General features: G+C 42.6%; 1 protein-coding gene across 6 annotated transcripts in view; it reads right to left on the minus strand.

Annotated features, from left to right (window-relative positions):
* Window positions 1–12568, minus strand: part of FAM160A1 (family with sequence similarity 160 member A1) — a 156488-nt gene that overhangs the window by 24899 nt on the left and 119021 nt on the right. For all 6 annotated transcript variants that reach the window (XR_004000520.1, XR_004000521.1, XM_030563554.1 and 3 more), the window contains 6 exons: window positions 11948–12115; window positions 8564–8643; window positions 6766–6953; window positions 5219–6250; window positions 419–597; window positions 5–143 (listed from right to left, as the gene is read on the minus strand). Coding sequence is in view for 4 of the 6 variants with exons in the window: in XM_030563554.1 (XP_030419414.1) it covers window positions 5–143; window positions 419–597; window positions 5219–6250; window positions 6766–6953; window positions 8564–8643; window positions 11948–12115 (1786 nt within the window). In the remaining 2 variants the exon portion in view is untranslated. The remainder of the gene's footprint in view (window positions 1–4; window positions 144–418; window positions 598–5218; window positions 6251–6765; window positions 6954–8563; window positions 8644–11947; window positions 12116–12568) is intronic.

Raw genomic sequence — 12568 nt, forward strand, 5'->3', positions numbered from 1 at the left:
TTACCTTTGGTTAGTAACTCTGGAGCCACGTCAGACATGTCCGCTCGGAAAAGCAAGTACTGCTGGGCCTGTATAAGAAGACCTGAAAAATCTTTTTGGATGGATGCAAACTGCTCAATTTTATTTTTCACAGAGGCCAGCACCTGCCAAAATAAAAATGGTAAATTTTTAATACTATCCTTGCAATTATGCCCTGGAACCTCTGTTTCTCTCTTTCCAAATTAAAGACTGTTACAATTCATTGGGTAGTTAATTTCCAGCTCCTTGCATTGGCACAGTCAAAACATCAAACTAAACAGAGAGGTCCTCAAACAGGGGACAGCTAATGCACAGCAGCAAACTGAAAAACAAGTAAACAAGGCACTAGAATTACTGGCAAAGCTTGCAGTGAGCATGAAATGAGGAATTGATGAAGTACCTGATATAATGATCGTACGCTAGGCTGCAATACAATGTTGGTATTGAGCAGAAAGGAATGAAGAAGAGGTTGCGGGTAACCGGCCAGTTGAGTAATAATCCCAATGAGCAGCAAATTAACATGCAAGGAATTCTCCAACATATTCTCCAGCTTTGACAGCACTACGCTGATAAATGGCCCTACAGGAAAAACAGGAAAAAAAAATTCATAAAATCAGGGGAATAAGCATTTGAAAATGAATTTAAATCTCCATATCTGACTAAATCAGACTTCCCACGTGCCAAGCCAGTCTGAACAGAGGATGCAGCTTTGAATATATTTAATCTCATTAACTGTATCATGAGTAGGGGCACTTTGACTGGTTAGCCAATCAGTTGATGTTCAAAGTATATAAAGCATCCGTAAGTATTCTACCTCAGATGTGCCAATAAAGATTTAATCCAGCATGTTATGTTCTATGGATCTTCTCCCATTGAAGTTACTCGGAGTCCAGCCAAAGATTTCAGATGAAGCAGGGTCAGGCTACTTATAACCGTTCTATGGCGTGACCAGATGTCCCGATTTTATAGGGACAGTCCCGATTTTTGGGTCTTTTTCTTATATAGGCTCCTATTACTGGAAAGCCAGCAAACTCTCTCCATTTGGAGATCCTTGACACGGGGGAAATCCCTGGGTGGCACAAAGCGTAGCCAATTTCTATGCTACCTCCTGTGACCCCTGCCATAGGAGGCATGCCTGGGGGAAAGAATATAACATGGGTAACCACTCCAGCAAGCTTCTTCTATCAAGCCACCCTCTTCAATGTCCTGGATAGCTGAGTGCAGTTTACAGCAGCTGTGTGGGCTGTTCTAAACTATGCTAGAGGCCGAAAGGAATCCCTGGGCAGCCCAACAATCAAGGAACCAAACCACAAGTAACTACTTTGCAGCTCCACCCATGAGGCACAGGGCATGGCTGAGGATCAAAGCCAATTTTGTTTTAGGACTACTGCTACTATGGATGCACAGTATGGCTGGGTCTACACTAGCTCTCTTCTTAAACATGTCCCACTACTGACATTGGTACAGCCCCACTGAGGAGAGCACAAGTGGACGTACTAGTGTAGACAAGGGTCCAGGTGACTATTGGCTTTTAACTACCATGTCACAACTCTAATTCACATGACATAGTGGTTAAAACACAGGGTTAAGAGACACAGTAGCCACCGTCCCAGCAGTGGCCAATTGGTTGACCAGCAACAGTCACAATAAGAAGTTGCAGCCCTGGCAGAAGGGGGTGGCTGCCAGTGAGGCCAAGGACTATTCTATGTCAGCAGCAAACTGGCAGGAAGCTGCCCATGGAGCTAGATCACAAATTCTGTGAAGACTAGGATGAGACTGCTGAGGGAAATCCCACAGCCTGGATGTGCTTCCCTTCTCCAGTTCTCAGCGAACTAGAGAGAGACTGGATTCCTTAGGGTGCTACTACAAAGCCTGGGAGGACTGTGACATAAGGATTTGAGGACAGTGGGATCTGAGCTGAAATGTCTCTATGACAATAGGCACCAACTTTCTCCAGCACCGGTGGGTGCTTGTGCCACCTCCCCCCACCCGGCCCTACCCTGACTCCACCTTTTCCCTGGCCCTGGCCCTGCGCCTGCCCCCATTCCAACCCCTTCCCCAAAGTCTCCTCCCCCTTCCTGCCCCTATGGGATCGCCACCCCAGCCCCACCTCTTCCCCCAGCGTGCCACATTCCCCCTCCTCACCCTGCGAAACAGCTGTTTTGTGGTGCAAGCCGCTGGGAGGTAGGGGAGAGAAGCAGGACGCGGCAGCGGCTCTCTTGGGAGAGGTGGAGGTGGAGGTAAGCTGGAGCAGGAGGGTGGGGCAGGGCCACGGGGAGCTGCCGGTGGGTGTTCAGCACCCACTAATTTTTCTTCATGGGTGTTCCAGCCCTGGAGAACCCACGGAGTTGGCACCTATGTCTACGACCATTTGGTTTGCAGCAAGTTGGGGTGCGAATCTACCCCATTTCAAAGCCGGATAGATCAAAGTACACTAATGAATTGTTAATGCATGCCACCAGGGTCTACATGGATAGTCAGTGTATGGCAAGCCGGTGGGGTTCACACCTCAGCAAGAGGCCAGTGTACTCCTACGCGGCCCAAGGACAAGCGAGAAGGCTGAGCCACATCACAGCTGGTTAAAACACCAGTAACTAATCTGGATCCTGTCTACATTTGCAATACCACCAATGGAGGTGTCTTGCAATATTTTGCTGAGATACATAAAAAGCCTTCACCCAACACTGCCTGCACTATCTGATCATCCTGCCCCTTCCTCCTCTCACATTCATGGCAGCAGTCTCAGTGTAGTGCTGGGACACTCTCCCTGCCCCCGTGCAATGAAGGCAGCTGTGTAAGAGGTTCCAAGAGAAAGGGTATTGAGGCAATTCCAAGTCAGCCTTGGGATCTGAGCAGCAAAGGCTGAAGCCAGGCACTTCCAGCAACAGCAGAACCACCTCATGAGACTTGATCAGAATACACAGGTGGTCTCTGTCATATGAACAACTCGGGAAAAATAAAAGGGCCTCCAGCACTGTACTAGAGCAACAATCAGAGCAGCTCAGCAGGTGTTTATAAGCTTCAAAAGAAGCAACACAAACTAATTAGAACAATTCTTTTAATTTTACACCTGGTCCAATGCATGTACCTGGAGATATGGGGGACCTACCCATAATAAAAGTTTATTTGCCACATATTTCTACTACTGACCTTTCCTGGTTTGGGTGGCATGGAGGGAGGGAGGGAGGTTTGTGTTTAATGATCTTATACTGCAAATAAATGCTAAAAGAACAGTCACCATTTTCTAAACTAAGGGTCCAGCATCAGTGCCACGTCCACATAACAGTGTCTTTATTTAGGTACAAGTCATATAGTGGAGCAGCATGTCTACACACTGGTGGGATTTACTGGTGCTGGGAGACTTGGTTTGAACATTTCATTCTGTAGAACAAAGCTCCTTCCTCAGCGAACTAGAGAAAGACTGGCTTCCCTAGGGTGCTACTACAAAGCCTGGGAGGACTGTGACATAAGGATTTGAGGACAGTGGGATCTGAGCTGAAATGTCTCTACGACAATAGGCACCAACTTTCTCCAGCACCGGTGGGTGCTTGTCTACACACTGGTGGGATTTACTGGTGCTGGGAGACTTGGTTTGAACATTTCATTCTGTAGAACAAAGCTCCTTCCTCTAATAGCACCCCATAACACTAAGCTGACACTGTCAAATCAGAGCCCTAGACCAACACATAATGTAATAGTGGATCCAAATTATATGCAAAATACTATTTCTGTATAGTAACACAGAGATGGCTGAAATGTCATTTGTTTGAGTGATAGCATAACCCCCATTGCAAAGTCAACTTTGCCAATGTCTTCCCCGCTCGTCACCATTTAGAAAACCATTTGAAATAGAGTGGAGAGACAAAGAGAAACATGGCTTGGGAGGGGTAGTAGCAAAGCTTTGTCTCAAAGGAAGTGAAAGGGGAGAAAAGGACTTGACACAGACAGAAAGGGATGCGGCCAAAGTATCTGAACTATGTTTGACAGGGAATGACAGGAGACTGACAGAGCCGCATGTAACCTAGGGACATAAGGGGAGCTTTTCAGTGCCTGGTACAGAGAACTCATAATAGAAATAGTGGCAAATGTACTTGAAAACCAAGTTGCCTTCCTCAAATACTTAAAGACTGAACACCAGGCCTACTGGCCACATTTCAAAGGCTGCATTTCAATGACTAAAAGATTAATGTATCCTGAGTTATTTAAAGTCAGCCCTTATAGACTTTGCTGTGGGTAAGCACGCCTGAATACATCATGTCCTCCCAATGATTAGATATAATTCTGTGGCCAAATTTCACTGGATGCCTTGCACAAGAGAAAAACATAACAGCAAGGGTGCCATTGGCATTTGAAAAGCAAGATGCCTAGACCTGCTTTCAAAGAGGTGCATGCAGAAATGACAATAGTGCTGCCACCTGGTGCACAAAAGCAAAATAGCAGCAGAAGGTGGCAGAGAAGCCTGTCCCTTTTCTGTTATGTTGCATATGCTGCTGTATAGGTAGCAAAGCAGTTGCAGAGATGGGACATTTTAAGTGAACTTATTATATTAGGTCAGATAGTCCAACCACTCACAATGGCAGGATTGTTCCCTGGAATGATGTGGTTAGGACAGTTGTTTGGTGCTGGTCTTGTTCTAAATTTTTATAACAAACTAAACAAATATGAAGGTCAAAAACTTCAGCCCAAGAATGGCACCACACACTTTAATGGCATAGTTACATTGTATCAAAGTAAAAAACATTAATTTAAAAGTACCATAATAAGTTACTGTTATTCATGTTTCCCTTCTGTCCTTCATATTGGTTAACCCTCTCTCCTCTTCTGATTGGCTGTTGTTCCAACCTCTCCTGCCATCTTTCTCATGGCCACCAATGCCCTCTCCTTTCCTTTCTATTTCAGTGTAGCTAATCTCCTTCTACCGTGACCCCACTAAAAGGGTTTTTAAAACAAACCCGAAATCATGGAATTACCTAATGTTCACTGCTATCATATTATTCACTCTGCACATTCCACCCCTTTCCCCAACCCGTTTCCTGTCTTATCTATTTAGATTGCAAACTCTTCAGTTCAAAGACCGTCTCTTATTCGATATTCGTACACTGCTGGTTACAATGGGATCCTGTTCTTGGTTGGCTCCGATAAACCATAATAAACAAGGTAAAGAACACCAAAAATAAATTAATTAATGAGGAAATTCCACCTGTAAATGCAGCATTCTGGCTCCTTGCAGGATGGTTGGAAAATGTATCCTCCTTTGGCCCAAATGGAGACAGTATACTTTCTGTAGAGGGAGTGTCCACTGAAAAATTTTCGAAGTCCTCCTCCTCTTCCACTGGAGATACAGGATCAGGTGTCAGCAATTTCTGCTCCTCCAAGCCTGTTGTGTTAGAATCCAGTTCTTCAATAATTTTGTCATATTGTGCAATGAATTCCTCACTATTTGGGCTCAGCAGCCTCACATTTGAGTTTTGATCTGCTTCTGGAGGAGAGAGTTTCAGCTCTAAGTCTGGCTGTGGGTCTGTTTCAACAACTTTCTGGTTTATTTGTTCCTTTGTTACATCCTGAGGCAAACCAGAATTTTTCCTATTGTGTTCCTTTAAATTTGTGTCTGGATGTGAGTTTTTCAAAGACCTCTTAATAGGCTGGCTTTGAATTGTGTTTTGAGATTCAGTTGCTGTACTTAAAGTTTCTTCCTTGGAATTGTCGTCATCCTGAGCGTCCTTTTGGGCACATAACCTGTAAACCATGACATCATCCTGAAAATCTGATTCTTCTATGTAAGACCCTTTGACAAGCATGATTGCATTCTTCTTCATCTCTTGAATGTGCTTTGGTGGCTCTGCAGGCGGCTGTCTCTCTACTGTCCCTAGATCATCATAAGGCTGGGGTGAGCTCACATCAGACCCAGGAGAAATCCCTGTATCGTAGCTGTCATCCCATTCCAGCTCCAACTGTATCTTCTCTCCCAATGGAGTAATTTGAGAGGAGCTGCAGTTACTGGAAGTTCGCTGCTGGAGTTGGAACATAGACTGCTCCACATTTTTACTGTTTTCCTCTGCCAGCGTTTGGATAAAGGTGTCTGGGTCAGGGTCTTCCCCATCATATGGGGCAGACCAAACCTGGCAGTCTTTCATGCAATGGAGAATGATGGCTTCAGCTTCCCACAGGTACTGCAGGTAACTGATGTCCACAGCTCTTCCGTATTTCACAATGCACATGGATTCGCAATAGCCTATGCAAGATAAAACAAAAGTATTCACAATATGATAAAAAAAATCTAACTGAAGTCCCCACAATAATGCAAGGCAGCTGCTAAGGAGGACAGGAAAATACTTTTGCCTCAGGCACCCAAAGGGGATGGGTAACCAAGGCACAGTAGTTAAGATATTTGCTCATTGCTGTGTGTCTAATCCAGAGTCAGCATTAGAATTCAGGAATTCTGAGAGACCCGCCTGGAGCCCAATCCATCAGACCATATAGCCCCTCCAGTAGCATAAGATGTTGTCACATCTTCACATGTTTTTGGGAATATACATCCAACATGGATATTCTTTAAAAGATTGGATAGAGCTGCCATGGGGCAGTGATTAAATGCTGGCCCCCTCTAATCCAGACTAATTACATATTGTTTGTGAAATTTCAATAGTAAATTCACTTATTTTATATTAAACGTGTTTATTTTCCCACCCTATGCTGAGGATATTCCAAACCAAACCCTTCACAGCACAGTGCACACCCAATGTTTACCTGCACCGGGTGTGGCCTTTGTCCATAGGATGTAATCTTTGGCTTGGTTTTCAACAGTCAGCGTAATCCCAGTAGAGCAGCAGACAGGGGTCAAAGCAAGCAGTTTAGCAGCAGATACTGAATAACAGTCTCTTTCCCTCACAGTCGATCTTTGACTCAACATCATGTGATTACATGGGATCAGATATCTGAAACAACAAAGCCAATCATTACACGTCCACAACAACACTCCTTGTATTTTAAGGAGAGTAGCTGTGTGGAAAATTCTCCTCTCACCTTCCCCTTTGCTCAAGTTAAAAAACACAATCTGCCAAATTACAGTCATCTCCCTAAGAACATCAAACATGGCAGCTTTCTGGGGTAGGTCTGGAGTCTGATGAGTTACACTGGGCCCCAGTCTAGAGGAGGAAGGGAAGGACAGGTGCTCCTGGGAGGAAATGCCTGTGGGGGTAGTTACAGGAAACCACTGGACCAGGACTGTGTCACAGCATTGTCCTAAATGTGGGCAGGAAGGGGCAGTGGAATAGGATGGGCACATGCCAGAGGGTGCCAGTTTGTGTGGATCTATTCAGGATGAGTTAGGGAGGAAGGGTTGGAGAGCCCAGTCCACAGAAAGAGCCAGCACATAAATACAAGTTGAGGCATTGCATGTCAGGGAAGGGACTAGCAACAAAAGTCCAACTGGGTCATTTTGTTGGGAAGAATCAACATATAAAGCTCTTAGGCAGAGGAGGGCTTATGGAGGGACGAGGAGCAGACACAGCACATACTTGCATTCTATTTCTTAGAGTGATTTAGGGGTTAACTAGATTGGTGTTTTGTCATTTTAAGTAAATCAGTGTTTAACAACAAGCGACTCCCCAAATAAACAACAATACAAAAATAAATGTAGCACTCACCTCTTTAAAGTCAGTGGAGGAATCCTACCAGCTCTGAGTTCCCTACAGTTATATAATGATCTGTTTCAGTCCCTACAAACGTACCCACAGACATCAGCAAGGACTGGATGGGATCCCTGTGTAACTTGTAGTGGAGGGAGGGAAAAGAGACGGGACGAGATAGCTAACACCCCTGGATTTCCCATTGAGTTAATGATCTGATTAGGTCATTGTTAATACATCTAAGGATTAATTACCAGTGACCTGATTTGATCCAATCTAATCTAATTCTAACAGACATGCCAGCCACACTTATTAAAATAACAACATAAAAAGAATAAAGAAAAGCAGCTAGAAAAATTTAAAAAAATGTAAACTGAGGGTTCTGATATAACTCAAGAAATGCTCAGTTAAAAGCAGAAATCAACTAATCCAGGACATTGCACAATTAAAGCAGCATGTCCTTCTACCCTAGGTACAACTGGTCAGGAATTTATTTGAGAAATTCCTGGACAAGGGGGAGTAAAAAGGTTTGGAAGCTGCAGAAAAGTAAATATAGCCCTGCTTCATAGTGTGCTTAGCAGATTATAATTCATGAGAGAAAATGTTCAGAAGTGAAAAAATATTATAAATTTAGAACCCGGGAACCTTTAGAGGTGGTAAATAATCCATGGATTCTGTTCCCTCACTTTTCTACAAATAAATTACAATAAAAGAATATGTGAAAAGCAAGGTCTCTCTTTGTGCCTGGGCACGATAGGATATATAAACTGTGCCTCTCTTGGTTTGGTATATTTGTGTCAGAAACATAAATGTTTTATCTCTGAATTTGTTTGCTTGTTCCTTTTAAAGAGCTCTAGCTTTACATCCAGAGACTTCCTACTGGAGAATTAGAATAGAGAAAGAAGCATGGATTTTACCTTAAAACTAGCTGTAACATCACATCTTCGCAGTGTAAGCCGATGAGTGTTCTGAACAATGCTAAAGATACCACACAGAGCTGGGAAATGATAAACACATTCAGTTTTTGATCTGACAATTGTAACTTTTCATCCCTCCCATGAGGTGAATTTAATTCTTCATTGATAAAGCACTAAATTCAGGCTGTGCTTTCTATAGAGACTAAAAGTATGCTTATTTCATTCTGTCAGGATTTTGTTAGATACCTGAAGTTATACATACAACAAAATATATTTTTATAAAATACATACAAAACAGCAATTTGCTTTTAAGAAGCTGAAGGAGAAAAGTTTGCAAGCACCGAAAAGTGAGAGAAAGCACACCTTTCAAAGGAATTTTGCTATTTTAGACAATTTAATTTAATTTGGTTTCAGCAATAAAGGGCTTCTGGCCAACTCAGTGGATTAAGCATTAGCTTTTATTTCTGACAGACTTCGTTTGACCAGCTGAAGGCCTTTGCTGGAAAGAGACTAGTTATCTCACAAACTAAGAGTATGTCTACACTAGAGCTGGAAGGTGTAAATTCCAGCTCAAGTAGACATACATGCACTAGCTCTGATCAAGCTGGTGTACTAAAAATAAAAGTGTAGTTACGAAATGCGAAGTATATACTTGGGGTGGCTAGCCTGACCCACTTGTGCTAGCACAGGTACACTTCCAGTTTTAGTGCAATACCTCAATCACAACTAGCACAGTATGTCTCCAGCTCTAGTGTAGACATACCCTGAGAGAAGCTTCTTTTGTGAAAGCAGCATGTTTCCTGGTAATGAATGACTGACACTATGTGTATAGGAGAGACTGATCGTTTATCTATCCAGGACAAAAATGTTGAGGTTGCTGGGCAGGGTGAAAATTATTTGTGATGTTGCAATACCTGTCTTAGTTTACACTAGGCTGAAGAGAGATTAGGAACTTGAATTTCAAAATTACCTTCGCTGGCATTAAATTACACATATGTGCTTTAACCCTTCCAAAAATGTTCACTGTCTTGGTGGAGAACTGCATGGGTGTCCTTAAATTGGGCAGATAGAAGAACATTAGTCCAAAGAAAGAGGACAGCGCCTGACTCTTGCTCAGAGCAATTAACAGACTCCTGTTGGAAATCCTTATCACATGGCCCATTTAAATGCCACCTGTACCTGAAGAAGAGCTCTGTGTAGCTCAAAAGCTTCTCTCTTTCACCAACAGAAGTTGGTCCAATAAAAGATAGGTACAAGTACAAGGTGGGTTAGGTACTATCAGTAAGATCAGAAGCCAATAGGAAGAGACTAATCAACCACAACCTTGTGACTGTGTAGGGAGTTGGAGAAGGCAGCAGTGAGGAAATAGGTAAGGAGATGACAGGAGCAGAGGAAAGTGGGGTTCTTCCCACAGGTGGGTCGGCAGAAGGAAAATTGCAGGAGCCTTAGGAGGAGGTAAAGGTTTTGCAAAGGCGGGGGGGGGGGGAGATATATCAGTAGTTAGGGAGAGAGTTGGGGTGTTTCGGAGATAAAGGAGAGAGATTTGTGAAGAGCTCTCCTTGTTTCCTTATTGTGATTTGTGGAGAGTTGTTCTAAAGTGATTTAAGGGTTCAAAATAATGATCGCTAAAGAAAATCAAAATGACTTCCTTAAATGTTATGGAAGACACATTATTTACACTAAATACCATGTTATTTATAGAGAACCATCTCTTGCATTCATAATACAGTTGTAAAGAAAAATGAGAAATCAACATGCATTTGAATAAACAGAGACAGTCTATTTATTTGTATTTCATTAAAGGAAAACAAGTATGTAAAATGTACTAGCAGGAAACAATAAGGATGGTGTTTTATATGTATGGATAGATGGCCAAAAGAGTTTGTAAATTTAATCCTGTCAATTATTAAGAAATCTTTTCAGCAATAATAACGTGTGCAGCTTTTGTTCTATGGAAGCCCACAGAAAGCTGCAATTCTAGCTTTTGCACTTGGCAGGTGATATTGCAGAAAACTCATTCAGTATCACAGAACCATTCTGGCCAAGATCCTGAGTTGCTCAGGGCTGGAGAATTCTTTACAATACCCATTTCCTTTGCCCGTGGAAGAGTAATTATGATTAGCCAAGACAATATCTGCATTTTTTGTCTACAAAAGCTGTTTATGAGTTTTCAGAGATAATCCATCTCTGAAATGCGATAACAGCAACATATATCCATAGATGCATGCACTCCCATTCCTAAACACACTTCTGGTCCAAGCTGCTGTCCCTAATACACAAATGTAATGCACACACTGATTCTCAAAGCAGGACCAATCCCCAACCAAATCAACTATTATTAATTATTTATTATGATTATTAAGCAACTAATATTCATCAACTAGTTACCTACAGTGATATTCTATGAATGTTTTAACAAGAGGGAGGGATAGTTCAGTGGTTTGAGCGTTGACCTGCTAAACCCAGGGTTGTGAGTTCAATTCCTGAGGGGGCCACTTAGGGATCTGGGGCAAAAATCAGTACTTGGTCCTGCTAGTGAAGGCAGGGGGCTGGACTCAATGACCTTTCGGGGTCCCTTCCAGTTCTAGTAGATATAGGCATTATCTCCATATATTTTTTTATATTTTAAGGGTCTGTCTGCAAAATTGTAGCCTCAGCCTGCGATAAACCCTGTGTACTAAAGGTGCATGTGCTGCAGAGAAGAGGGAAATCTGATTATTTAAATACACAGCCAAACAAAATTGCTCTTATAAACAAAGCAGCAGGCAACATTACTGGTAAAAAAACATGCAGGAAAGGTTTATATTTGGTTCCTGAAGAACAAACTGGGCATATTGCCAGCGCTCAACTCAGATAATTTGGAAGTGGGGTGGGTATAATGATCTCATAGTTTTGAGGCTGGGTAGTTTCTTCTTTGAAAATTATTTGAAAATGCCTATTAGTTGGTGCACTCTGAGCTATTTCATATGGCCACCAAAATTATTGGTCTTGAATATTTGTATAAATCTCAGGAATGAGTTACCTATGGCAGGAATAATTTAGCAGTATCCAGAGTGGGAATAACTCCACTAGAGGCAGGTGAATTACTTCAAACCTACCTTCTATTTTGTGGCAGATGTTAGGCTCCTAGAAGCCCCCCAGAGTCTCCTTCAACCACTCTGCAGCTATCTTACACACTCCCAAACTGCTCATCACTATAGTGGCTAAGTGACAACAATTACAGCAAAACAACATTAGGTTTAGATCACAAAGACAGGTATGAAAGCAAGTTCACAGTTAGAGGTTAAACAGAGCCATAGTAAATACAGATACGATGAAGCTCCCACTAAATCTGTTAACCCAAATTACTCAAAAGCACATGTGCTTCCCTCCTGCTTGCCTTACCTGAAATGGAGTGTTGATTCGGCTCGTGAGCGTATCTAGGATGTGCACATTCTCATGCTGGTGCAGCAGGATGAAACGCAAGAAAATCTGGAGTAGAGCTGGCTCTGAAACACTGCGCAAAAAGAGATCCAGGTATGCAGTTGTAGTCATTACCTCCTCCACAGTCACCTACAACCAAATATATGGTAAGTGCACATCTTACAAACATCACCACTGTGCTTACATCATGTGTGGCTTCTGCAGTAACACTATATACACAATACACTATAAGCAGCACATTTTGACTTTTTACTTTTAAATATGTGGAATGGAAAGCCTCTGATGTATTAAAAAGAACCAACATTTTTGTGCTTATTTCAATGACGTGATTAAAGAAAGTACACCCCCCCCCCCAATCTGCTGAAACACAACGCTGGTTCACAAATACCTTGAGACCCTCACCACCATACCTCTAACACTGGGCTGGCTCCATTCTCCTGCCACTGTTCAGATTTGCATTCAGAGAATGGTAAAGCCATTTATTTGGTATTCAGATGAATATATTGAATACCAGCATATGCCACACCCCTAGAAATAAACAATTATGAATGAACCAACAAAAAAGGATACAGGGTTTTTTTA

This window comes from Gopherus evgoodei, chromosome 5, assembly GCF_007399415.2.
Source record: "Gopherus evgoodei ecotype Sinaloan lineage chromosome 5, rGopEvg1_v1.p, whole genome shotgun sequence".
Classification (NCBI taxonomy): domain Eukaryota; kingdom Metazoa; phylum Chordata; order Testudines; family Testudinidae; genus Gopherus; species Gopherus evgoodei.